The following is a 27,882-nucleotide window of genomic DNA, read 5'->3' as shown; positions in this document are numbered from 1 at the left end:
CGGACAATTCTTACCAGGCATGATTATCTCCGGAAACCCCGTTTTCCGAGCCACCGCTGTGGTCCTGTCCACTAAATGAGGAAATTCTTTTCTAATCTGATGGATATCTCCAGGAAGTAATTTCAGGGTTACCCACAAACCTAGGAAAACAATGGATACATAAGTCATGTTTTAGCTTATACATTTCTGAAAGATTATTTCAGGAGCAACTGTTAATTGACAAACCAACAACTTAAGAGAAAACGTGGGTGTGTGAGAAAGAGAGAGGCCCAGAAAAGTACCTGGCACAGGTGAGTCACCTGTGTCTGACTAACTGGGATACAAACCCTGCCCCGGAGGTGTCTAATGCCTGGGTGAATGCACATTAGCAGAGCTGTGCACAGAACCAATGACTCCCCTGATAGGCATTTAAGATAAATCAGGAAGAAGCATTTTTCTAGGCGTGATTGAGAAAGCTATCCTTTTCCATTCTTCCCAGAAGGATGACCGCACCAGAGGGTTCGGGAGGTAAATTCACAGCTCCTCTGACCCAGGAAGCTTCTGAAGTGGGCAGCACAGCACCAGGCTGCGAGCCACCAGCAGGCCAGTCCACACAGCCAGGGCAGCCCGGTCCCTCTGTTTCACGACGTCACAGCAAAGGAGAAACAAATGCTCTGGCCACCACTTGGCTCTTCCTTCCAAAGGGGGGAAAGTGAAGACTCGGAAACCCTCTGAGCAAGACGGAAGGGCTTCCATGGACAGAACATGGGAAACTTTCTAGCTCCTGAGAGCCGAGCGTGTGTGCCATCCTCTCGCTCCACAAAGCTGATGGAGAGTTGCATTTTGTGTAAAATACTCTTGGGCAGCAAGCAAACAGGAAATAAAAATAAAAGAGAATATAGCAGACACTTTTTAACAAAACCAAAGGCGGGAGATAAATGAGTTGCCTGGCGCTCGTGGCCACTCTGAAAACAGGACCTTTCTCCCAGGGAAGGGAAGTTGTCACCGTCAGCTGACTCGTCCGGGTCTCTGTCCCTGGGACCCTGGGGGCCTGACTGGCTTGCTCCCTGGTCACTCAGCCCTGCAGGACCCCAAGTGCCCATCAGAATATAAAGATATTTGCTCTAACACTACTAGTGTGTGTCTGTCCAGCCATTCCTCCCCCAGGACACAGGGACCATTCACCACTGCTTAGGTCAGGCCTTCAGTAGAAGGCAGATGGGTAAACCACAGACATTGTCCACAAACGTGCACTCCCAGCAGAACTGGGACACCCCCGACGCTCCCACACGGAGGGCCACCCACGTGGCTCCTGCCCAGAGCCACCCTGCTTGATGAAACCCCACACCTCACACCTTTTTCCTCGAGCTTCCCATCTGTCCTCTGCAAAGAAAAAGTCAATAAACAGAGACAGATGTATTATCTAAGGTAGATTGTTTTATGAATAGTACTTTCCTTTTTCTTTACTTTGATATTTTTTTTCCTTTCTCTTTCTTTTCAAGATATAAAACTCCAAATCATGAGAGGGAGAGTCTGAAGGAGGAGGAGAGAAGCATAACCAGTAAAAGGAGGTCCCTAAAGAGATGTCAGCAGGTGACACCCAACCGGGGGCATGTGTATCATTGCTCAGAATGCGCACTGCACAAAGCCCTGGCAAAGAAAGGCAAGTGAGAGCCAAACCCAGCTCACACTCTGCTCACCGAGCCGTGTGCCCAGGCCCTGCCTGCATATCCTCACTCACCCAGAGGATGGGCACCCTTTCTCTATTTCACACAAAGGCACCACAGGCTGGTGTTGCTCTGAACCTGCAGGCGAGGTCCCTTGAAGGGCCAGGCACCTAACCCATGGCTGTGGCCTCCAGTAGAGCAGACCAAGTAAGAGAGACGCCTGCAGGAGTGCAAGGGGAGATTATCACTGCAGGTGACACAAACAGACGTGGTCCCTCCTGGGGATACCCAGGCACCGCTGATGGGCTCTCAATTCTCACTCAGGTCCCAAAACTTGCCAAAGGAATGACTGTCCCCAGAAGGAATGTGACTCCAAGACATTTTTCAAGGACCTGCAGGACGTGGTGATCATGTACAGAGGTCAGAGGCAGAGAAACGTTTAACACCATTCTAAAATCCTGCCGCCTTCCCAACACCTTTCCTTTCTCACAAATACCAGCTCGCTCAACGATCTTAGTTCATAAACAAGTAACTTAATGACACAATTCAATTTGTTAGAACGCGATTTAAACACGGAGATTAAGCTTTCCTGATTACACCGGGTTTAAAACACTTTCCTCAAAAGAGAAAATGAGGCCCATTTCCAAAGAAAAAGGGTATTTTAGGTTGACTTTTGCTTAACCAGAGTAGCTAAAAACAAAAGAGATTAGCACACATTCTATCTCAAACAATAGAGAACAGATGTCCGGGGGTGTCTGGGGCTTCACTGTCCGCATACAACACCCAGCACCTCTGGGTTCAGGGTGCAGAATAATTTGGGCTAAATACAAAAAATGTCAACTGGGACAAGTAAACATGTGGACATTAAACCCAAAACAGGCCAGAGCCCAGAGAGGAGCTCGGAACAGATGAGCACAGGAAACACCCTGGTCCGGAGTGAAGACTTCCCAGGCTTCCACGTCCCTCCCACCAGCCCGTACTCTTCACCATGGCTTGACAGGCAAGCACACATCACCGGGGTGAGCCTGGGTCACCACCTGGGGAAACACAGAGCTCCACTGGGCCAACCCACAGGCCTTGCAGGCAACTGATGCAGTGAGCCCCGGAGAAATGTTCACTTCAGAAATGCTCCTTCAGGGAGGAAAAAAAAAAAAAAAAACAGCTAGTGACATTGCTTGGGGGCACCGCAGTTCAGGAAGGCACCTGTGGTCCCCTTGAGAAAAGAATGCTCTAGTCTCTCAGTTCTCACTGTGACCTGAAAACACCCCATCCGTCTCCTCGAGACCAAGGACCTGGGCCCCCTGGTATGAGTCCCATGGCCTCTGGTGACACACATTTGTGCCCCAACACCAGGGAGCCTGACGGAGGCAGGCTGTGGGTCCTCCTGCTGGCCTGACACCAATCTCCGCTTCTCCTGTGTGACTCTGTGATAGAAGTTTATCAAAATCCAATGGCTCTGCCAGAGAGACTCAATCCAACAGGAGCCTGGGGTCTGGGGACTGGCACTCCCAGTCTGAGAGTGGCTCCAATCAAAACAGCTTTAATTGGATCTCCCTGTGGTTTTCAATTAAAGTGTAAATCAGAGAGCTGGCAATTGATGAGAAGGTGGGTCCTGGGTCAGCTTAAACTGCTCTGTCTACAGAGGCCACGGTTCATTAACCGTTAACTTTGGGTCGGGGTTTTTGTTTTGTTGTTGTTTGCCAGGGACAGAGCTGGCTAGTTCACACCGCAGAACACCAAAGGCTACTCACTCCTCCCGAACATTCTTCAAACTCAATTCACACTCCCCTTTATAACAATGGAAAATGAGTCAAGAGAATTGTGTCTTAAAAGGCTAGTGACATAAGGTAACTAGACAATGAGAGAGGTCGCTCCACTTAAGCTCTACTGACTCTATGATAAGTCGCCATCTAATCGGGGGCTGAAAAGTGGGTTCTCCCACTGGCGCAAAAAACAGCCTTAGGTGGGAGATGTTGTGAAGGTGACTTCCCCTCGAGCTGGAGGCGAGGCCTCCGTAAGCAGCTGTGTTCTGGCAGCGGTCCTGGCCAGCCCGAGTGCCAACTGTCACCAGCCTGGGGTGACTGATTCATTGCCTCTGCCAACAGAAGGTCAGCTGCTGGGAAACCTGTCAGCGGGGGATTAAAAATGAGGAGTGCAAGACGTGGAGTCAGGAGGAGAAATCCCTTCCATTACAAAACTGAAGAGAGATCCATCTGCAAAACGAAGGCACTTCCTCAAAGAGAGGAAGGGGAGCCCCAGCAAACAACGTGCCAGCACTGAGTGTGCGACACGGACAAGGAAGAGAGTAAGGAGCACAGGGAGCCGGGCTGTGCCGAATGTCTCCGCAATTCTCTGAGCAGCAAAAGTGAAGTAACAGCCAGTGGACAGTGACTGTATTCTCTTGTAAAGTCCTTCAAGTGCTTTCAAAAATGGCTAGGAGAAGAAGGGAGGGCTGCAGAAGACGCAGGAAAGCAAACAAATGAGTTGCTTCTAGTCTCAACACTGGGCTCTTTGCAAACATTTCATTGTGTCCCACACGCCTCCCCTACTCATCCAGGGGCTTGGGGCTCAGCAATGCTGACAAGGGACATCAACAAGAAACCCTTTGTATACTGTACATACACCGTACATGTAGATCGTGATCCAACACTGCCAGCATCACCATCACCATCAGCAGCATCACCACCTCCACCATCATCATACTCATTCTCATCATCACCATCATCACCATCCTCATAACCAACATCACCACCACTACCACCACCATCATCAGTAGCATCACCATCATCACCATTATCATCAACATCATCATCACCACCACCATTATCATCATCAAACTAAAATGCAAACCATACAGCATTGTCTCAAGTTCATGTAATAACTGAACATGTGTAGAAATAAAACAAAAGAATACATACCCTGGCCCTTGTGGTTGACTTCTTTGGCAGCAATGACTTTGTTTATAACAGTCTGAAGGAAGTCATTCTCCCCTGCCACCCTGGGTGAAAAACGGGATGACATGTTCAGCGGCTTGTGTCGAATGGCGTCGTCCAACGCGAGCCTGGAGGGCACGGGACGACCAAGACCACAGGAGACAAAGGGGCACAGAGACCCAGAGGTCACGGTAACAAGGGAACACAAGAGATCATCGTCACCGAATGCGAGAGAGTCATCATGAGTCAACGCACGACAAAGGACAGGATAGATGACAAGAGAGACAGGGAAGAGCATTGATCAGGAAAATGCTGAACCACACAAGAGAAGTAAAGCAAACGAGGTTGACCCAATCCCCAGGAAATAAACTTGCACCAAGCCTCCACTCCATTTCTATCAGATAATAAAAAAAGGACACTTATCTGAAAACAATGTGTTTGGACAGCATTTAATTACAAGGAATGTTTATGTCCATTTCTTCAATTTTAATAATTCCTGACCATAGCATTAGGTCAAGAGGCAGGTGGTGTGAAGGGAAAAGCAAAATCAAGACCAAAAAGGGATCCCTACAACCTAACTGCTTGGGGAACTTGGGTGGTGACCACTATACTCCATCAGATTATATATTCAGTGTAGCCTCAGATAATTAAGTACGAGAAGAATGGCAAAGTCTTTGGAGAACATACTACTATGTCTGAGAAGTGAGACTGTGACAACACAATTATGAATGTAAATCATCAATATTTGAGGGTCCCATGGATCATGAGTTTTTTTCATAAAAGCTACACTAAGACCAAGAGATAAGTACAAACAGGCAACATGTGCAAAGAGAAATACCACATAGCACAACAAAGCACAATATGCAATAAGCGAGAAAATGTACGTCATGTACATAATGTTTAAAATCATTTCCAGAACCAAGGCCAAGTATTATTCATCACTTGAGCCCACATTACTCAAGAGAGCTGAGGACTACTTTAATTTACTTCACCAAGTCAAAAAAGACAGAAAGAAAAAGATGTACACTGTGTTAGCTTCCCTAAAACTTATCCTGTGATATAATAAATCAGTTTTAATGGAGCAAAAAACGGTTTCATTAGCATGGCATTTCCCAAAGAACTGGTTTCATTGCTTATGTTGCTATTAAAATCATGCTGCTCTTTTGTTACAAACACTCGAAATATTAATCTGTGTATTAGCCTTCTTTTAATGGAGCAAGGAATCACAAATTATAATAAGAGTCAAACACGTAATAATATTTTTTAAAACGGGTGTTTTGCGGTAAGACAGAAAAAGATGGTGACAATATGCTATCTCAGGCAGCTCCTAACACAACCCAGTGAAATTTAGACTAGTGAATCTAAAACGAATAACTCCCCTAACTTTTCAAAACAATAACCCACAGGTTTGTTTTGTTTTGTTTTTTCTCCTTGACTTTTCCCAGAAGATACTAACAGGCAACAGGTAATTTCAAGTCAGTAGTACATTAGGGCATCAAAGAAACTCTGAGGTCTAATATATAAAACAGCATTCAAAACAGCACTGGGCTACATTATTTCTCACGGGCAAAAGAAGCAACTTAGTATTATCATTTTATAAGGGTATATTTTATTTATTACCTCAATATCTATCCATGTTCAAAGATGATGTTTCCCTTGTTTACTGAGGAAACTTCCAGATTCTGCAGAACTGTGCTTCCTTTGTAACTATCTTCACCAGGTGTGATTCCGAGACAGCACTAACCAACGGGACGTTCTGCATTGGTGGGAATGTTCTAGATCCTCACTGACCTCACTGACCTGAGGTACTGAACACACTTTAAATGCGATCGAAGAACTAAGTATTTAATTTTATTTAATCTTCCCTAATTTAAATAGCCACATGTAGCTCGTGGTTACCACATTGGACAGAGGCTACCATATTGGACAGAAGAGCAACCCTACCAAAATGAAGCCACGGATGACCTGTTAGCCTCCGGTTTTGTGTGGTGAGATACCCATTTCAAGCTGGCTAATGCAGGGTTTTCTGTTATTCTCACACACGGGGAGGATTAGAAAAATTTCCACTGAGCCACGCTTTAGGATGCTATCTGACTAGATCACCTGCCTGCAAAGAAAACCACTCTGATCACTCTGATCCCATTCTGACCAAGTGGCTCTCAAGCCTGGGGCTGAGTGAGGAGATCCCCCACGCAAGAATGGGTGATGCAAAAGGAAGCCAAGCTCACAGCTCCTGCCCACCGTGCCCCAGAGACTCCTTCAGCCACCTCCTGAGTAACCCCAGCCTCCAGACCTCCACGACTGACACCTGAAGACAATGTAAAATTCCTAAAATTAAAATTCGTTTCAAGCCTGGAACCACTTAAGTAAAAAGAGAAATGAGAAGAGGCAGAAGGCAGAGCACTGTGACAGGTCATTCTAACACACCTTATGGTCTCCTCCTCTAAGATTTCACACCCCCAGGAGGAAACTGTCTCTTCTGATTACCTACACCACACCAACCCCTTTCTGTCTCTCCACGGCTGCCTGAGATGCAGAAGTGCCTGGTGAAGTGGCCAGAGACGTTATGTAGGTACCCTCTCGCTTTAATCCCCAAGGAAGTAACGCCAATTCTTCCGACCTTTTCCACGGGATCTACTTGACAAATCTTCTCCAAATGTTTTCCAAGCTTCCCACACCTCTCCATAGACCTGGCTTCAGAACTAGATAAACCCGAAGAACTGGGAGCACAGACCCAGTCCACTCTGAGCAACCAGGGGCAGAAAGTCAGCAGCATGATTATTTGCTTCAAGCGTTACTTCTCGCTTTACAAAAGAAGGCCTCATTATTTTGTTTGGTTTTCTATTTTAAAAAGAGCAACCTCCCGTGATGAATTTCAAAGTGCTGTATTTTGAATATGTGAATAGCTACTAGAATAAATCAATTATGCAAAGAAATATGCATGCTCAGAGTGGAATGGTACTTCTGCGTGTCCTATGTGATAAGGTGATTCCCCTGAATCACATGGAAAATCTTCCACGTCTAAGACCATAAAGCAACTTTAACCTCAGATTCATGCGGCTACAAAAATGCGGTGACTACACAGATCTGTCTTTATTATAAAAGAACCAAACTCTGTGCTGAATTCGTAAACTTAATTTTGTAGAGAATTATTACACACGTTTTCCATAGTCTATCTGGTTAAGTGCTCTGATTGCTCCATACTTACGGCTGAAAGGGGATGAAATGCTGCTTATCCTCATCGTCTACTTTTCCATTTATTATATCCGTTACATCCATCACTAGGGACAAGATAAAAACAGACACTGTTTAAGTGCTATAATCAGAGAAAACAAACAAACAGAGGAACACCAGATTGTCTTCTAACAAAACAACAGCATAAACTGCACGGTGGCATTTTTTTTTTTTAATATCCAAGTTTAAAGCATTTTCATGTTCAAAAGAAAAATGAAATTATCTGAAAATGCTGGCCCAAACTGAAGTGGGGTTCAAATGGCAGAGTTCTACTTCATAAATTCCTTTGCCTAGGGCATCTGCACGGCTGAGTCAGTTAAGTGTCTGCCTTCAGCTCAAGTCATGATGCCAAGATCCCAGAGTCCTGGGATCGAGCCCCAGGTCGGGCTGCCACCTCAGTGGGGAATCTGCTTCTCCTTCTCCGTCTGCCCCTCCCCTCTGCTCGCTCTCCCTCCCTCACTCTCTCTCTCAAAATCTTTTTTAATTTTTTTTTTAAAGTAAATTCTTTTGCTTAGGATGCCACAGACAGTTTAGACCTGCACTCCCCAACAGAACATCGTTTGATGATGTAATGTTCTGGAACCACAAGCACCTGGACCGTGGTGGTGGAACTGAATTTTTCCTTTGATTGCATTCATTTACATAATAGCCACATGTGGCCAGGGCCGACTGCACTGGTTGGCACTGTTCGGCACTGCTCTGGGTCATCTGTAAGTTCCTGCCACATTCCTCCAAGTGACATCACAATAATAAAGTCGCTGCCGCCACCTACCTGCCCTGTGCCGGTATCTGGAGACAGACACTCTCTCAAGGGATACCAGACAGCTAATCCTCACAATCACCTCCCGCACAACTGAGGAAATTCAGGCTCAAGGACACAATCGAATGACCTTGCCCCAAGTCAGCCAGAAAGTCTCTGATGCTCAGGCTTTGACCAACACAGTCAGAAACCCCAAGAACAGCCCTGGACACTTACTCGGTCTCTGCTCAATTGCCACCCTTAACCCAAGAGAGGTGAGCAACGTGCCTGATTCTCTCTTCTTCGATGACTACGGTCATATACTAAAAATGTGGGTAATTTCCATTTCTACCACCTGCCCCCACAAAAGGGGGAGGGCTCCGTAGGACCAGGAGAAGCAATGCCACCTCCTGGTTGGTTGCAGAGATCCCACGCAGCCTCCTGAGTGTGTCCTGAGGGAGTATGCCCCCAACACACACTCTGCAGAATCAGCGCTCCCCACAGAACAAAGAGCCCATGCATGTGTTTAGACATGCAGGTCAAAGAATCACAAATGAACCTGAACATGAGGTTGTGGGTACTCTGAAATGCATGGCCTGGACTGCAGTCTCCACCTACTAGAGGATGCTTCCAGCTTTAAGTATCCTTAGGGGCACCTGATGAGCACGAGACGTGCCTATTAAGGCGCACCCATGCCCAAGACCACACGTCCATCACCAGTCCAGAACCATGTGGCTCTGGGCCACGGCAAGGTGAGTCTGAGCCTCAGACAACACCTGTCACCCACAGGCCACAATAGACAGACTGCCTGTGTGTCTGCACAGCTGTCTCCTCTGTCGTGGGGCTCACCCCACCAGTGGAGTGTCTCTCCCTGGTCGTACAACCCCAGTACTTGGCCCCGGGAACCCATCAGGAGCCCAGCAGAGTCTCGCAGGAAGGCAGCAAGGGAGCAGGTAATGCAAGTCGCATCCAAGCACCAGTCAGGAGAAGGCAGCCTTAATCCTCTAAGATCCTGGAAGCAACAGTCCTCCCAGGGCCACCACCACCCTGATCCTGGGAGGTGAAGGCTGCAACAATGCGGACAGCTTTTGCAGGGAAACTCCCTCTAGGGCTGCTCAGCGGCACAGCAGCCCGTGCCAAGGAAGTCCTTGCTCCAGTTGGGGCTCTGGCACGAGCCCGGCTACACAAAATTATGAATGACGTATGTGTTAATTACGCTGGTTTTTTCATAGTTTTTATATCCCCGCTGTTACACTCTATTAAAAAAGAAACGTGACATAATATTTTCCATAGGAGGCTGAGAAATGTAAGCTTAAAAGTGCATGAACACATTGTTCATCTGAGCTCTGTCGACACAAACATGCAGAAGTTATTCTGGATAAAACCTCAAAATTAAGTTCAGATGTGGGAACTGCAATTGCACCAGAAGGGGCAGAAGCTGATTACCAAAAGAGGGGGATCAACCTTCTGAGGTGGAGAGGTAGGTATCCTTTCTGACCAGAAGGAGAAGAGCAGGTCAGAGGACGTCCTGAGAAGATTAGAGGCGCACACTAAGCAGCACAGTCCCATGGGCCTGCTCGGTGCCACGTGGAACAGGAGGAGGAAGGCAGTCTGACGGCAGCGTCCCGCCAGGCGCCACGTGGCCCACAGTGGCTCACAGGTGATGTTGGTGAAAGAAGCAATTCTAATTTAATTGGCAGGCTGTGGGAGCTAGGCAAGAATATATTTTTTAATACTTCCCCAACCGTTCTCATCTACAGTTAGGCGCGAGAATCACTATGTTAAAACATTTACCTTTTGCATCAAAAACATAGAACCACCTTCACCTCCCCCAGCAGACAAGGGGGGACGCCCTCACCTTCCCCAGCAGACGGGGGAGATGCCCTCACCTTCCCCAGCAGACCAGGAGGGACGCCCTCACCTTCCCCAGCAGAACAAGGGGGATGCCCTCACCTCCCCAGCATACTGAGGGGGGATGCCCTTACCTTCCCCAGCAGACCAGGGGGGTATGCCTTCATCTTTCCCAGCAGACTGAGGGGGGACGCCCTCACGTTCCCCCAGCAGACCAGGAGGGGACACCCTCACCTCCCCCAGCAGACTGAGGGGGGACGCCCTCACCTTCCCCTGGCAGACCAGGGGGGATGCCTTCACCTCCCCCAGCAGACTGAGGGGGGACGCCCTCAGCTTCCCCCGGAAGACCAGGGGGGACACCCTCACCTTCCCCCAGCAGACCAGGGGGGATACCCTCACCTTCCCCAGCAGACTGAGGGGGGACGCCCTCACCTTCCCCCAGCAGACTAAGGGGGGACGCCCTCACCTTCCCTGCAGATGTGACTAATCTCTCCCTTTTCTTGAGCTGTCACCAAAATAGCAGAACACAAATATGGAGGACAGGTGCCACCTATTTCAAGATAACCGTGTCCTCCTCATGGTCCATTCTCCTTCTACCTCTTCATCACTTTGACTCTTTAGGGCAAATTTACTCCTAAATCAATGAATCACCAAGTCCAGAAACACTGAAAACTTCCAATGACTGGCTTTCCTCCAGGCTGAGAATGTGGGTCAGGGTCTCCCTCAGGAGATGTGATCTGCTTGAAAACCAAATGTATGATTTACATCTGAAACCTGCAGGCTGAAGCATCCTGAGCTGCACGTCCACAGGAACCACACAGAAAAGAACTAAGAGATTTTTTTTTTTCCTAACAGAAGAGCTTATAAATCAAAGCAGCCCACTGTCCAATATTCAGCAGCAGCTCGAATTCAGAGTGAATGTGATGATCTTGAAACTCCCAGGAAAAGGAGAGAAATGGATTACCGGCCACTCCAAAAGGCCGCCGCAAGCCCGAGGTCAGCTTCCTGGTGTTGTTGTCTCTCAGCTCCATGCGACCCACTCGAACGATCTGACAAACAAAACTGATTTTGTCCCTTTTCAGGTCTTTGCTTCCGAGGTCCTGGAAATATTAATTTCCGTAAATTATTTGGGAGAACCATTACTCAACGCAGGTTCAATTGAAATAGATACTAAAAAGATGGATTGAGACTCTTTTCTCTGACCAGTTTTTAGCATTTTAATAAGTCATTCACGTAACAAAAAGGAACCCAGTAACAATAGTCAATTAACATTAAGCAAACTTCAGACAGGAGTTTAAGAGAGTGCCGAGGTAAATCTCCTTCAGGGGGATGCAGAGGGAAGGGAGAGACCCAGAACAGTTCTGGGAAGGCGTTTTATTATTACTGAATTCACATGGATTACAGGCATCCCAAGGATCCATGCTCTAGTAGGGAGAAAAGACAGACGGAGGTCATTAAAAATAATCATTAGAATGGTGAATGATTCAAATGAACATCTTTGGGTGTACTTACAGTAAAGACAGCCCGCAAATTATGCAATCGGTCTATATCTTTAGGCAATCCTGAACTTGACCAGCGAACCAGGTAGTTTTCACTTGAAAACAAAAGAAATAAAAGCAGATTCATTTTCCAAATACAACGGGGTACTAAACAGACACCCACACTGATTTATGATGACCACCGCGAAGGTCCAGGACGCAGGAACTATACGAGCTCAGAAATGTCAGCCAAGCCACACAGAGCTGCTCTTCCATTAAAACGTAAGTCATCTCCACACAAGGTAACAGTAGAGAACGGTCAGTACAAAACCCTTGAGAGGTTGTAATTTTGGATGTCTAGGGTTACAACTGCAGTGGAACCATTTGCAAATGTCATTTCAAGGTTTATTATTTTAAAAGCATTGTTTTATTTAGATTGACTATAATCTAAAATTCACCATTCATTCATGTATAGTATAAAAGAAACACTGCACATCTATTCAGAGCCTAGAACAAGCAAACATGTCAAATACACAAAATGAATCCTAAGAAGTGAAGTCCGTATCAGAAGTGAGGATGGAATTCATCCATTTGTTCTGTTTTCTGTCACATATTAACTTTTAAAATTTGGGATAATATAGGGGCACCTGGGTGGCTCAATCGGTTAAGTGTCTTTTTTTTTTTTTTTTTTTTTTTTTAAGTGTCTGACTCTTGATTTCAGCTCAGGTCAAGACCTCAAGCTCATGAGATTGAGCCCCACTCCAGACTATGCACTGAGCGTGGAATCTGCTTAAGATTCTCTCTGGGGCACCTGGATGGCTCCGTAGTTGAGCATCTGCCTTTGGCTCAGGTCGTCATTCCAGGGTCCCGGCATCAAGTCCCACATCGGGCTCCCCACGGGGAGCCTGCTTCTCCCTCTGACTATGTCCCTGTCTTTCTCCGTGTGTCTCTCATGAATAAATAAATAAAATCTTTAAAAAAAAAAAAAAAAAAGATTCTCTCTCTGCCCTTCCCCACCCTCGCAAGTACATGCCTCTCTCAATCTGCTAAAAAAAATTTTTTTGAATAATAAAACGAAGATATTTCAGTTTTAAACAAGCACACACATACATACACACACTTCACACAAAATCTAATCATAATTTTTCCATCTGGATAAATAGAAAGTTCTACTGAGAGACAAAAGCAAGAACTAAGAAAGAAGCCACATTAGAAATGACAGAAATGGCAGAGACAAGATTTATAATATTTTATTCAACAAATAAAGTGAGAGCCTTTATGTAGCAGGCACTGGTCCAGATGCCACTTTCCAGCCAGTCATGTTGCAGAAATAACAACAGGCCAAACCTCCAAATATGACATTGACAAAAAACAGAAGTTTGAAAAAGCAAGATTAAGACAAGAGTGATAATATTTTGGGGGGGGGGGGTGAGAGTCTGGAAACATAAAACTCTATGAAGACATCATAGGAAACAATCACTTCAATCTTTAGTTGCCAGGTCCTTGAAATGTTACCAGACAAAAAACCCTACATTCAAATATCTGTGTGCATATGGAAAAGCAGACCCTGGCCCAGAGCCCAAGCCCTGCCATCACACCGTTCCAAAACAGTACCGGGGTCAGCTGCTGGGGGAAGCCTGGCCAGCTGATCACCTCTCTGCGAGAGCAAGATCTGCGGTGACTCCAGTACCATTTTCCTGACATTAACCAGAGAGGAAAGGCAGCAACAGGGAAACGTCACTGACCTGATAAATTTGGACTCCACAGGGTCATAGAGAGACATGAGCACTTCAGCATCTTCTCCGATTTTACAAACCACATTTTTGAGGTTGACAAACAAGGCCAGAGAAGGGGTGGCAGCAAACTTAGCTTGTCTGTTAATATCTATGTTCTGCTTTTGGGACTGTAAGTAGAAATAAAACAAAGTTGACATGAGCAATACTCACCACTAACCCTCACTTTCTTTATTCTCGACAGAATAGGAAACCCTGCAACCAGTTGGCATAACACAGCAAAGCCAAGAGTCACTTACTTCCCTGTCCCAGTTGGGAGTTCTCAGCACATGCACACACCCAGCTGAAAGTAACTACACCCAGGGCAAAGGTCGCAATCCCGTAAGAGTGTACTGAGTACTGACTTCAGATACTCAAGTGTCTAATCAATCAATCACAATAGTGTTTACATGCATAGTTGCTTAATTTTTGTTTCTCCATTAGGCTAAATCCTCCGAGGATATTTCTGTCTTATTCATCGTTATGTCCTCAGTATGTGGCACACAGCAGGTGCTCAATAAAGACCTGCTGAATGAATGGCTGACTCAATCAATCGATTTCTGAGTATCTGTTCTACAGAAGATCCCATTAAAGACCAGGGAAGATAAAAAAGATCAATAAGACATTTGTTCCCTGCCCTCATCAAGCTTAGAATATGTTGCTCCCTGGGCTCCTATCAAAGAGGAAATGCAGAATCAAGTACTGTTTCCCAGGAGATGAGAACACAAAGTCAATGTCATTAAGATCTTGCCTCCTAGGACAAAGCAAACTGCCATACAACCCTCCCCCATCAAGGAATGAAATCCATTCTGGCCCTCAGCAGCATGTTTTGATGCCCGGTTCCTTTCCATTCATCACTGTATGAAATATATGGTTTAGTTGTGCCTTTTGGGGGGTTTTCTAGTGCAAATTCTGGGCTTCACTGGTGTTTTATTAATGTTGAAAACAGTTTCTGAGCGAAGATACTCCAAAAGTCAATGGCACGTTACAGAAAAAACAGAACTTACTTTTTCTTCTTGCAATCTTTCCTCCACTTGTTTAGAAGCTATTTCATGAGCTCTAAAGAGACTAATCGTGCTAGTTAGTTCTGGATCCAAAATGTTCCCGTCTTCATCTCTCACCACCAAGTCCAGATCGAGAATTCTAGAACAACAAGAATTCAGAACTTCATAGGCTTTGAATTCCTTGATTCCTTGACACAATTTTGGTCCCAGCAACTGAGCACAGTTGAAAACGTCAAAGAAAGTCAGGATCACCAGAAATATTATGCACCAATTACTTTAACTTAAAAACATATTCCAATGGAATTAAAAACAAAAAATCACTTGGGCTCCTGGCAGGCTCAGTCAGTAGAGCATGTGACTCTCGATCTCAGGGTTGTGTGAGCCCCACATTGGGTGTAGAAATTACTTAAAAATAGAATCTTAAAAAAAAAAAAAAATTACTCAATTTTTACTTCTTTTGCAGTAATGACTTTGTCTTCAAGTTAGAACTTTCACAGATGTACACAACCCAAAGAAGTGTATGTTACTATTATGTGAATAGCATGGACAGTTTAAAGCACACACATGCTATATATATTTGGGGGAGGGGTGTGTGTGTGTGTTTGTGTGTGTGTGTATATAGCATATATAGATCAAATATACATACACACATATATGTGTATATATATATATATACACACACACATACATATATATATATATTTACATATGCAGTCACATACAAACACATGTGCCCAAATACTTAAAATTGGTGGTTGTGACATCATCACTGAGCTGGGGAGAAGAGGAAAGGAGTTAGAGCTGGAGCATGGACATACCCACCCTTCCATTCTGGTAAATTATATCACACAGCTTTTCTTCTACCTGCAGTCAGTTCTAATCCTAAAATTAGCCCATCAGAAGATCTTCAACAAAGACATTCTATTGTGTTTCGACACCAAACATGTGGATGTTATCCACAATAACATTAAGCAACTTTCTGGCCAGATGGCTAGATGTAGTAGCCAACTTAAAACACGAGCAGCATCTGTCTAAGAAATCTGTCCATCTAAATCTGGAAATGTTTTTTCAGCAACATTCTCTGTTTCCCCAAATCCAACAAAATCGTTAAGTGATTTTTAGCACAATTTTTATTTAAGGAATAAACAAAGACCATTATGTAAAGAAAGAAACCAGGAGCTGTGCTATCTGATGTGTTATGGTTTTCTTTTTAATAAGATATGAGGATCTTAACCACCGATGGCTTATACTTTGCCTTTGGGATTTTCTTCCTGCAATTAACAAGTCTATAGAAGCAGGAAACTTTCAGGTTTTTTTTTTAACCATTCGGCAACGTAAAGAGTCTGCTGAAAGAAAGATAAATTTCAATTAAATAATGCCTTTAGCGGTTACAATTTTAAGAAAGTTGACTTGGTAATAAAGACTCCAACCAGACAAACTCGTCCCTGACTTCTCTTCCCTGAAGGTCACACACCTTAACACTGGATAGGAGTCTGATGCCCTGTCACACAGGATTCATTCTGAGAGATACGCTGGGCCACTGCACCATTTGCAAAGCAGTCACAAAGACCTTGTTTTTTCCCTGTGAATATCTATTGAACAAATCCACTGATGGTGAGGCAGAGCCAACTGGGCCTGTCAGCAACATGAGGGTAAACAGGCTTTTAAACAAATAGTCAGAGGCTTTTCGCTCTGCAGGAAAACAGCTCAGTAGTTGCAATGATTGTGGGGTGCCGCAAGAGCAAAAGAAAGACATTTTTTTAAAGCCTTTTAGGCTCCCATCAGTTGTCTCTGTAACATATTTCTCTAATGAGGTAAAGCCCCTCTCCCAAATTTTACTGCTCATACAAGCCCTGAACCTGTCCCTGGGGAGGAGTCAGTGCTGGTGTGGGCGGGGCCAATGCTAATGAGGTAGGGACGGAAGCCTCCCTTGTGTGGGCAGGGCCCTGCTGTGTGGGTGGGGCCCTGCCGGGTGTGGGCGGGGTCAATGCTAATGAGGCAGGGAGGAAGCCTCCCTTGTGTGGGCAGGGCCCCGGGCCCTGCCGGGTGTGGGCGGAGTTAATGCTAATAAGGTAGGGAGGAAGCCTCCCTTGTGTGGGCAGGGCCCTGTGTGGGTGGAGCCCTGCTCGTATGGGCGGGGTCAATGTCAGCGTGGGTGGAGTCAATGCTAATGAGGCAGGGAGAATCCTTTGTGTGGGTGGGGCCCTGGTGGCATGGGCGGGGTCAGTGCCAGTGTGGGTGGAGACTATGCTAATGAGGTCAGGAGGGAATCCTTTCTTCTACAGGGCGGATTCGATGCTGGTGGAAGCAGGGATACAAAGCACCTGGCTTTAGGAGAAGGGGCCAGAAGTGCCGCAGACCACACAGAATCATGCTCTCTGAGGAACAGAGGCCCAGGCTATATACCAGCCTGCTGCATACATCCTGCCATGTGCTCCTCACCTCACTCCTGCCTGGACAGATGGCAGACTCTTTTCACAAAAGAAGAAACCTAAGCTCAGAGAAACATCTAGAAGAACCAGAAGAACCCAGAGCCTGGATTCTGAGCCAGAACCCTCTCATGACAGAGTCCATGCTCTTTCCAGAATGCCACATGGAAACTGGTACAGGGATCTTCTTCATGCCAACCATTCTGTTTTTCTCAGCAACCAGAGCTCACATGGCTCTGAATCCACAGTGCACTTCCACTATGAAGGTAGATCTTAGTACAGCAAGAGGGCAAAAAAAAAAAAAAAAAAATGTCTTATTAAGGATTGTATTTCCCATCAAGTAGTAAATTATGTCTTGAAACACTTCCTTTCTTACCCAGGTTATTCCATGACATAATGACTTTGGTTGCTTCCCACAGCCAAATTAAGCAGGTGGTTTCTGAACATAAGTTCAAAATACAATAGTCCAAAAGAAAACAGAATCAAAAGCTCTAAAAATCTGGTATTTTAATAAGCAGGTGCTCATGAAATGGGTTTCCCTGCAACATATCTAATACCCTACACCCAGAAGTCTCTAAATTTCGAGGTGGGGGGAGGGAGACACCTGTAGCCTTTTTAATTCAAATACTATATCTAACTAATGTTGTTTCTAGAGACTTTCCATATTAGAAAGGATGAAGTACTAAAAAGTAAAATTATGTTGTAACTCTGATTTTACAGAAAGGTTCTCTAGTTTACCCAGGGCATCCTTCAGCCCTGGGTAATGGAGAAGGAGCAAAACCTCCCATTCTCTGCAAACCTCTCCCATTCTCTGCATACCATCCTAACATGTAAAATGAGAGGTTTGGACTAACCCAGAAGTTTCCCCAATCTGCTGTCCAGCATGGTCCAACGCTATTTTTAAAAACTGAGATTTCCTGCCAGCATTCCACATATTAGAAATCAGAATCATAAGGAGTGGGTCCCACAGTTCTATTATTTTGAAAGCTCTCCAAGTGATTTTGATATAGACCAGCATCTGGGAATCATGTGACCAGGATAATTTTTAAGGCTTCTTGCAGCTCTGACGTTACATGAATAACCAAATCATTATCCCGTGGGAAAGGGCGTGGCTTCACTCCGGTTACAGACTTGGCATAATCAGAATGAAGCCGTTCACCCCTGCTCGGCATCAGGAAGGCTTCCGAACACTGGAACTCATGGTGCTGTGGGGAAGGGAGTGCACCACTGCCGAGGGCAGTCAAGCAGAGCTCAGTGGAGGCTCGCTGTAGATGGGAACTTTTGCAAAAAGACATCCTTACACAAGGCACATTATGTGTTATTTGTCTGAGATTCAGATTTAGCCGGCGGGATTTTGGTGTGCCACACCTGGCACCCCTGCCCTGGTGGCTAAGTTTCAAGGTGACCTCTGATGTCCCTTCCAATTCTTAGAACTTACGATTCCACAGAGAAACCTGGTGCTTGTTATTGCACAAAGTACCCCCACAACTGGACTCGAAGACAAGTACTGTGAGCAGAAAATAAAAATCCCTTGTCGGGGGAGGGGAGAAGGGGAGTCATGGCACTGTCACCAACGGAAGAGTGAAAATGACAGACTGCCCCAGCTCCTTGGAGACAAGAACAAGTTTCGACAATGACTCTGAAAACTGATTTTTAGAATCCAATAGAAAATAACCTATCCTTTTAAAAATGAAAACCATGCCCTTATTTTGATGTTAGACTTTTTTTTTTTGATAAAATACGATTTTAGCCTCCTCGAGGCTTACAGTAATGTTATTATATTGGATAACTTAAGCATGAAATCATCTTTCACATAAACAAACCTGTTTCCATAATCAATTTTGGCAGTGACCTTCTTCTTCAGCTCTTTGAGCTCATCCTGCGGCAGAGTTCCAGATAGAATCTGTGATCGCCATTCGATAAGGTCGTAGATCATGTGCCGCACACTTCGAAACATCTCCCTGTTGTCTTGCTACACAGAGGGGAGAAAAGCCAAGTATGAAGCTTTTGGTATAAAAAAAGCACTGTAGACTGTTTTTCAAATACACATGTAGTATATACTTTATATGATGGGATTCAATCAATATCAGAAGATGTTTTTACCATGGAACGGGAACACATGATATGGAGTCTGATTTCTATCAGGCACTAAAAGATCAAAAATATAAGAAGTAATGCACAATCTTCAATACTCCATCTGACATTCCAGAGTATGTGCCACTGAATCAAGAAGTTAACCAGAGCAGGGTCTGGATGTGGAGCTGCAAACACAGCCCATGAGCTTCTAGTAGGTAGCCCGTGGACAGGCAACTCTGAAACTCCCACAGAATCAGCGTGAGCCTACAGATCTTGCCATGGAGTCTTCACTACTGAAGACTGTGCCCTGTGCCATCCTTGGCATACCAGGCAACTGGGTGTATTGTCAGCTGAGCTGTAGGGAACAGCATCACACTGGGACCCCACACACTGTGCTTTTTTCAGTGCACACACAGCAGTTCTGCTAGGAGTAAAATCTCAATCTACAAGTTCTCCGTGCATTTACCTCAAAAGGAAAACATGAAAAAATTCACATTTTTATCACTTTCCATATATTTTAAGGGAGCTGATGGTATAAAAAAAAACAACAAAAAACAAAAAGCAAGAGTTTTGCAACAGCTGAGAGTACAATTCATCAAGGGAATTAGGGATTGCCCCTTAACTCCTAAAAGAAGCCAGTGGTTCCCTCTATGAAAAGAAATCTAGCAGACACTTAATTTGACAAAATTCTAAACATGGCCCCTACAAATATTAAAATGTGGCCATTGCTGCTTTTTAAAATAACTTCTGCTTGGGGTGCCTGTGTGGCTCAGTTGGTTAAGCATCTGCCTTTGGCTCAGGTCATGATCTCAGGGTCCTGGGATCGAGCCCCAAGTTGGGCTCCCAAGTCAGCAGGGAATCTGTTTCTCCCCCTCCTCCCTGCTGTGCTCTCTCTCTTGCTATCTGTCTCTCTCTCTCTCTCAAATAAATAAAATCTTTAAAAAATAACTTCTGCTGTACATATATGTGAACCTTTCATCCAACTATTTCTAGCATGTGACCTTTTTTCTAGCAATTTCTAAGATCCCTACCACCAACCTGTCATAGAACACCCAACAGACTCTTCTGCACCCCACAAGCTCCTCCTTATGGCATCATCCTCATGTTAATTTCTTAAGTAACAAGCAAATAGCCAAACGTAATGGTTTATTTCACAACTAGGTTTGTTTCCTCTTACTAATTCATTTTTCTAAAGCCTATCAAATATCTAACCTCCGTGATATTTTGCTAACTTGTCGACAATCACAGAGCATAGCAAAAAAACAATTCACAGAAAGATACCGTAAGGGGTTTCTTCTTCTAGCTTTGTGCAAATCCAACAACACAAATCCACAAGAGGCAAACCTACATTTCTAAAAAGGAAACCAAGGTGACCGCCGGCCGGGCATGCCTATCCCAAGCGGAAAGGCTAGCACCATGCCCACTAACGGATCAGTCAGCATCAGTCCTGTTTGTTTTGCTGCCATATTTTTGTTTAAAAATTGCTAAGTTGAACATGAAAGACCGACTACAAAATTGCTCAGATTTACACAAAACATTCATGGCTAACTTTACGCTTTTCGGTTTTTGAGAACATTTGATGACCAATTACTGCAACTGCTTATTACTGTGCATTTACAAGAAACCACTGTATAATCAAAAACAACAAGCCTGCCCAGAGAGCAGCTGTGGGACTTTTGCAAGTTTTCTGTGTTCCCAAGAAATCGATGCAGTGACTTCCCTCCAGAGCCCTTGCTTTGTGCTGACAACATTAGCATATGAGAAATCAACACTCTGAATAGAAATACGGGCTTAACAAAAGGTAATCTTCTGCAAATATGAATTTATGTGCAAAGAAATGCCCAGAGGGAATAGAAAATGGAAGATGTCAAAGTCTCAACCTCCCTGCGTTAATAAGGCTTCTTCTATGATTGGGAGAACCGGACAGTTGCACAACGGAGCCAAGATGTAAATGCCTTCCCTACCTCTGTAACAGGCACACTTAGGTCTAGAAGACTATGTGGTTTTACTCCAACAATAAGAAACAGACAATGCAAAAAAAAAAAAAAAAAAGTAAACAGCAATTGCTCTCTACTGCATCCATAAATGAGCACTCCTTACAGCTTAAAAGCAGATTTTAGTTTTCATGATCAAAATGTAAACACTGGGGGTTACATCAGTGCAGACTCCCTAATCCTGTCTTCCAAAGCACTCAAGCAGCCCTTCTCCTGTTTTAGCACAAGGAGGGTGAAATCCTTGGCCCTTCCTTTTACCAATCACTGCTTTGTCACAGTGAGCATGGCTGTACCCCAACACAAAGCAGGTCCAAGAGGACAATGCCCCCCGCCCAGGGTGGCCAGAATAATGGGCCATGCTGCTTTCTTTGCCTTGAGTATGACTCAGTCCCAGGAGTTCTGCTTTTGAGGTTCCCAGGGAAAGGGGAAAAAAATATCCCACTGGTACAGCAAGGTCCAAAAAGACCATTCTCTATTTTTGAGCTTGGATGCAACATCCCGTTTGCTCACCACGTAGAGCTGTCTCCAGATGGTGGACCACTCTCGGAGTGTCGTGGTGACTTCCTGTATGAGTGGGAGGTCGCCTGGGATGACCGTTTCATGTTGCCTAAGGAGAAGGAGGAAAGGACAGCCAAGTTTATGGTTTCAATGGAGTCTGCAAGTTGTACCTTGTAAATTCCAAATCTAGTCCACAGAATTAAATATTTAAGCCAATGGAGAGAAAATATACAAGTAAGACTGTGTCCACACATAGGAATACACACACCTCTAAGAACGACAGGTAATATTTGTACAGAACCTGAGTGTGTTCATGTATTACCCTACAAGTAAAGGCGTCTACCTCGTGTGTCAAGGTAAGATGAAGGAGGCAAATAATATCCCATTGAAAGTCTTCAAAACGTCAAGGTCTGAGAGTACATTCATAATATGTGTACCCATCTATCTTATAGATGCCATAAATTATAACCAATCTGTGTGGCATTAAAACGCAGGTTTGAGTTAAGATGATTTTTACATTTCCATCATGCATAAAACTCATTATATGGTAATACATGAAGCAGTTATCCTTGGTGAAATATGAATGAGGCGACAGCTCTCAAATGCTCTCAAATGTCCAGAGATACTTTATCTGATCCCAACACTTGGATTATCCTTTCCCTTTTCTTTACACCTGGAAAGGTGAACCCTTGACTTATTCTTAACTTGCTATCTATTTATGCTTTTTTTTTTTTAATCATATCAGCCATTGTTTTCTGGTCACATGCTCTGCATCAGGCCTTATGATGAAGAAGACTCAGAACCCTTGAGACCAAGTAAGAGATTGAAAGGTGGGTTGTAAAATTAGGCCACCTGGCCCCAGAGGTCCTGAACAGACAGGACTCCAACCAGCATGGAATGTCCTGGGATTCCGAGACAGGTTCCACCTACATATCTTGCTTTGGCTGGAGCTGAGATCAGTGGGTAGGACTCTTGGTTTGGTTCACATTGGGGTTTAGGCCTGCAATAGCCCACTGATGGTGGGGACTCTCAAAGGAAGAAACCGTGAAGTCCTTGAGAGAAAATCAGTCTCTGTGGACAGGGCTGGCCACATGTAGCACCTGGAGCAACAGGAATCGGATGTCTGAGGCAGGGGTGCATATGAGACACCCCCACCCCCACCCCTTTTAGGAATTTCCCTCTCATGGAACATTATCAGTGTGTCTATTACAGAATGTGGTCATTACAGCAGCCCTGCCAAGCCTGTCACCAAGGTTCCCAGTAAGGATCCTGATGAAAATGTGGTTCATTACACTCTGCAATACCATCCTTAGAAAGCCTCTGGGAGGATTTCTCTTCTCTCACAGGGTGGGCATATGTGTCAGCAACTGCGATGCTTCTGTCCTCCAGATCCTGTTTCATGCTGAGTCCACTGGGCTTTTGCACTGGCTTGCAGAAGCTTGGAGCTCAACGAGATGGCCCTGCTTGCACTAGGACTAGAGGGCCTCAATGCTCATCCCGTGTCCTGGTCTCAGTTCTGGATCCTTCTCACTTCCTCCCTCTTTGCAGGCCTGATCTGTCCCTGGAACTAACGTGCCAACCGGCTCTAATGTATCTGACCTGGCTGTGTTGTATTATCATCTCTGTAACCACCTCACTACCTGCAAGCAGTCAGCAATGTATAAACCCAACAACAGCTGCCTCAGTAAGACCTACGGAGAGAACACCATACAGGGCACATGAAAGAAAGGCCAGGACACAGCAGACACTCGGCCAATGGTGGTGGCTCCTTAGTTACTTGGCTCTAAATGATCAAGGGGGGAACAAGTCAGGGCTGGAGGCCCTGATCTGAGCATCACCCACAGAGAGGAAACACAACAACATAGGCACCCTCAAACGGAAGGGCAACAAAAGGCTAGGAGACAGGCAAGGAGAGCCTGTCTGGGAGCGGTGGGCAGGGGGGACGTAGGTTATAATGGCAGCAACAGAAATAGACAAGGAGCTTCAGTGAAGGGGACAGCCATGTGTCCAAGACTGTAGGAAAGAGCCAGAAGAGCAGCCCTGACACTGGAAGCTTGGAAATCAGGAGGCGCTTGCAGCCATGGGAGCGTGGAAGAGGGGACAAATGGGAACTGCCTTGGCTAGAGAGAGAAAGGGAATCACTGGCAGCTGGCACACAGCAATGATGTGGGATGTCTGAAAGGGAAGGGAGCACAGAAAGAAGAAACCCTGCAAAAGAGTTGGAGTAATAACCCTGGAGAGCAAGCAGGCAGGTGGGGTGGATGACAGAGTGGCCTGCCCCATAGAGGAGGAAGGACCCAGGGGAGGGGAAGAGAGGGAAGGGGAGGGGAGGGGAGAGCAGGGGAGGGGAAGGTCCACAGATCTCCAGAGGAAAGGAGGAGCAGTGAGACCACCTGTCAAGTCTGAAGGCAGGAGGGTCTTTACAAGGAGGGAGGCAGAGGGCAGCTGGCATGGGCGGGAGCAGCAGCAGAGCAAACACAGGGAGCCCCAAAGCATTAGCAGGAATGCGTTTTTGAAGTGCTCATGTCCCCAGTCAACCATTCACTCGCTCACCCCAGGGCATCTCCAGGAGCCCCAGTAATGGGGGCCAGTGTCTGTCTGTCTGTCTGTCTGTCTGCATGGGAGTGACTCCACTCACTGAGAATCAAAATAACCTCCTGTCCACATTACTATGATGCTTCACAATTAGATTCTCCATATATTCTTTTGTATACTCAGGGTGCTTTCTAACAAACATTAATCACAGTCTGACTTCTATATCGATTCTGATACAGAGAAATGTAAAATACAATCAATGCATGCTTTATTTCATTATTTCCACAAGAGTCAAAACTCTCCTTTTTTCTTTCCTTCCCTTTAAAACTCTGCACACAAAACATCTAATCTATATAAAAATATATATATACTGTATTACAGGTCATCACCATCTAGGCCTCTAAATTATTTTCTTATTTTTTTTCTTCATTTTAATTATGCATCATGCAACTACACAACCTGAGCTAGTCCTTTTCATATGTTAAAAGTACAGTGCTTGGGAAGGCAATTTTGTAATCAGCCAAAGAGATGTCATTATGCAGTAATCATATGATTAGTAATTTTATAATTTACATATTTAACTGAGGGTGAAGATGTAGAAGAGACAAAAAAGGAAAACATTTTAATGCTCCTTCTTCCAAGTTCACACCTGGCTATTCATTTGCCATTCCTGCCTAATGGGTTCTCGTTCTATAAAAGTCCTTTTAATGATCTTATACATCAGTTTTATGACCTCTAAGAAACATACATCACAATTAGACAAAATGTAAATTCACACATGTCCCAATTTACCACCTGTTGCTTCACCCTAAACTCCATTTGTGTCACAGCCTGCAAAGTTTTCCAGAAAAACGGACTCGGAGTTGGGGGTTGGAGGCTCTACCGGGTGGGACTGCTCATGGAGAAGCAGAGAGCACTGGACCAACGCTACCCAAAATCGACATTGGGTGTAAAGAGCACGACTGCAGGTACAGTGCTGACTTCAGACTTTTCAAAGGTTGAAGGCCATTTTGTACATACATCTCCATTCCAAGTCCCCTTTTTCACCCCAGAACTCCTGTCCCATCATGGTCACTCACGCCCACATCCAACCCTGACAGGCCCTGCTATACAGACGAGCAGCAAAGCCAAATACAATCATCATGTTTCTTTACTTAAACATTAAGACCAGACTCACCCTTTTCCTTCAACTATGGCTTCTTTAAGATGAATATATGAAGCAGGAAATATACCCTTTGGAGGAAAAAAAAAAAACAATAGTTTTATTATCAACTTGAATACCAACCAAAAATCAAAAACCACCCTGAAAACGTGTGGATAGGGATGGGTGGACCACTATTAATTCAGTGAGTCTTATAGTAAAGTCTCATATACAACATAGTGGGGAAAACAGGAAACATAAACTCAGCCTGTTTTTGTTTCATGGAGACTACAGACATCTCAAAAGGAAGAAAACAGAAGCAATCTGTGTGCAAGGAAAGAAGCACACAGGGCTTTCCTGAATCTTCTCCATAGAACGTACCTTGTATCCAGGGCTGCCCTTGACATGGGCAAATCAAAAACCAGTGGATGCCTAAAAACAATCTCTGATGACGGTCTTTGACAGTTCTTTCTTTCAAAAAATCTAAAATGGCCATCAACAGTGGACTTCCACCATCATTTATCGTCACGTATGCATGTAGGACTACTTACCTGACCCACAGATTTCTCATCAATCTCCCAACAGAGGGACCATCCGAGAAAACACAGAAAGTGGGCAAATATTGCCCAAATTCACAAGACTACTAGACACCAGCTTCCGTTAACACAGAGCTCTGCACTGCCCAAGTGCAGCTCACTTGGGGCCTAGCAGCATGGTGTGCCAGGCAGAGTTTCTCAAGGGCAAGTTCAGCGTCAGGCATGGTCCGTAAAGTGCTAGCAGCTTTACCAAGACTTTCTGTCCTGCTTCCTGAGCAAGCAAAACAGCTCCCTTTGTGATGTGAGGCAGAAATGAGCATCTGAAAGCAGGCAGTAGGGCAGGAGGTGCTGGGACCCTGGGCAGCACAGCACAGCCAGCCAGAGTTTCCTGTATGAGATTTAGTGCATACAACAGAAATCTACTCAGTGGCATTGGTGGTTTCCAGGCACCTGTTGTGTGAACAGGAACTTCTGATTGTGTTTCCCTGGCATCTGGCCCCAAAGGATTTACACAGGAGGACCAGAAACCACAACTACTAATCATGTTCAGGAGGGGCATGGGTACCACTGATTCATGTTCCTCCTGCCTACTAGGAAAGCCTGAATTTCACATATAGAAGAATTATCACAGAGATGGCAGCAGTTGTACAGAAAGACAGTGGCCACTGTCAGTGAGCAACAAAAGGGGCCAAAGGGTCCCAAAGCTGGGAGCTTCCCCAGGTCCTAGTTGTTTCGGAAACCTCCAAATCCCAGGATGCCTCCAGGAGCAGCACATGTGATGTCAACATCTGCACTCGGATGGAGGGGGGAAGAAAACAGATATGCCAGCCTCGTCCGTGTCCAGAAGCAAAGACACCCCTCCATCTCAGTAAACCTGCTCTGGGGCAGCACAAAGCCAGGGAAGGAAAAGTAGAAGGCAGAGCGGGGACACATGTGGAGGCTTGAAATGAGCAAGCTCTCCAGCTGGGGTAGTTTAAAACTGGTCCAGATGAACGACATCTGTGTGAATAGCTATACAGGGGATGGTTCCAGAACAGTTGGGAGCCTGGATTACTGGGGGCCAAGTCCCTTATCTGCATTGCCTGGACAGAGCCCACTACACAAATCATACTATGGGGACAACTGGATGGCTCAGTGGTTGGGTGGCTGCCTTCAGCTGAGATCGTGATCCCGGGATCTGGGATCCAGTCCCGCATTAGGCTCCTTCAGAGAGCCTGCTTCTCCCTCTGCCTGTGTCTCTGCCTCTCTCTCTCTCTCTCTCTCTCTCTCTCTCTGTCTGTCTCTCATGAAAAAATAAAAATCATACTATCTTTAAGGGCTTCACAACTGCCTCATCTTCCAATGAGGATTTTAGAAGAAGAAATGAATACAGCCCCACCCAGCTGTACTGCACCAATGAGTTGTAAAGCTGGGGAACCCCAGTGAAGGGCAGTTCAGGGAGGCACGGCGGGGTGGGGGCAGGACACGATGATGATGGTAGAAAGGATCCCAAGCTGAGGAAGGTGGTACCAAACACCAAATAAGCATCAAAGGAAAGTGAACAGTTTGCCTGGGGCGAGCCCAGCATGTGAAGCTCCAGCTATGCTGTGTGGCTAAGGAGGGAGACAGTGTCAAGAACCTCCTCTCTTTATAATAAAATCCTCAACTGTGGCTTTCTCATATAAAAGTAGAGTTTCATCTGCAGGAATACATTCTTTGGGATGCCTGGGTGGCTCAGTGGTTGAGCACCTGCCTTCAGCTCAGGTCGTGATCCCAGGGTCCCAGGATCAAGTCTCACATCAGGCTCCCCGCTGGGAGCCTGTTTCTCCCTCTGCCTGTGTCTCTGCCTCTCTCTCTCTCTGTGTGTCTCTCATGAATAAATAAATAAAATCTTAAAAGGGGGGGGGGAATACATTCTTCATTACAGAAGGGGAGATCAGGTGTGAAAATAGAGCTTTCCCTGGAGAAATCTATCCCACCACCCACGTGGTTTGAATCCACCTTGTTCAAACCTCAGGTCTCTATGTCACTGGATGT

At 45.4% G+C, this 27,882-nt stretch overlaps 1 protein-coding gene across 1 annotated transcript in view; it reads right to left on the bottom strand.

Annotated features, from left to right (window-relative positions):
* The window catches only part of DOCK1 (dedicator of cytokinesis 1), a 498,451-nt gene that overhangs the window by 405,115 nt on the left and 65,454 nt on the right, over window positions 1-27,882 (bottom strand). Inside the window, 10 exon segments of the mRNA XM_055346339.1 lie at window positions 15-140; window positions 4,565-4,707; window positions 7,788-7,860; window positions 11,368-11,503; window positions 11,916-11,997; window positions 13,627-13,784; window positions 14,661-14,796; window positions 18,910-19,058; window positions 21,667-21,763; window positions 25,367-25,422. Coding sequence (XP_055202314.1) covers window positions 15-140; window positions 4,565-4,707; window positions 7,788-7,860; window positions 11,368-11,503; window positions 11,916-11,997; window positions 13,627-13,784; window positions 14,661-14,796; window positions 18,910-19,058; window positions 21,667-21,763; window positions 25,367-25,422 — 1,156 coding nt within the window.

The sequence above is a fragment of the Nyctereutes procyonoides genome, unplaced genomic scaffold (genome assembly GCF_905146905.1).
Source record: "Nyctereutes procyonoides isolate TBG_1078 unplaced genomic scaffold, NYPRO_anot_genome, whole genome shotgun sequence".
NCBI lineage: Eukaryota > Metazoa > Chordata > Mammalia > Carnivora > Canidae > Nyctereutes > Nyctereutes procyonoides.
This window is presented reverse-complemented; position numbering and strand designations above follow the sequence as displayed.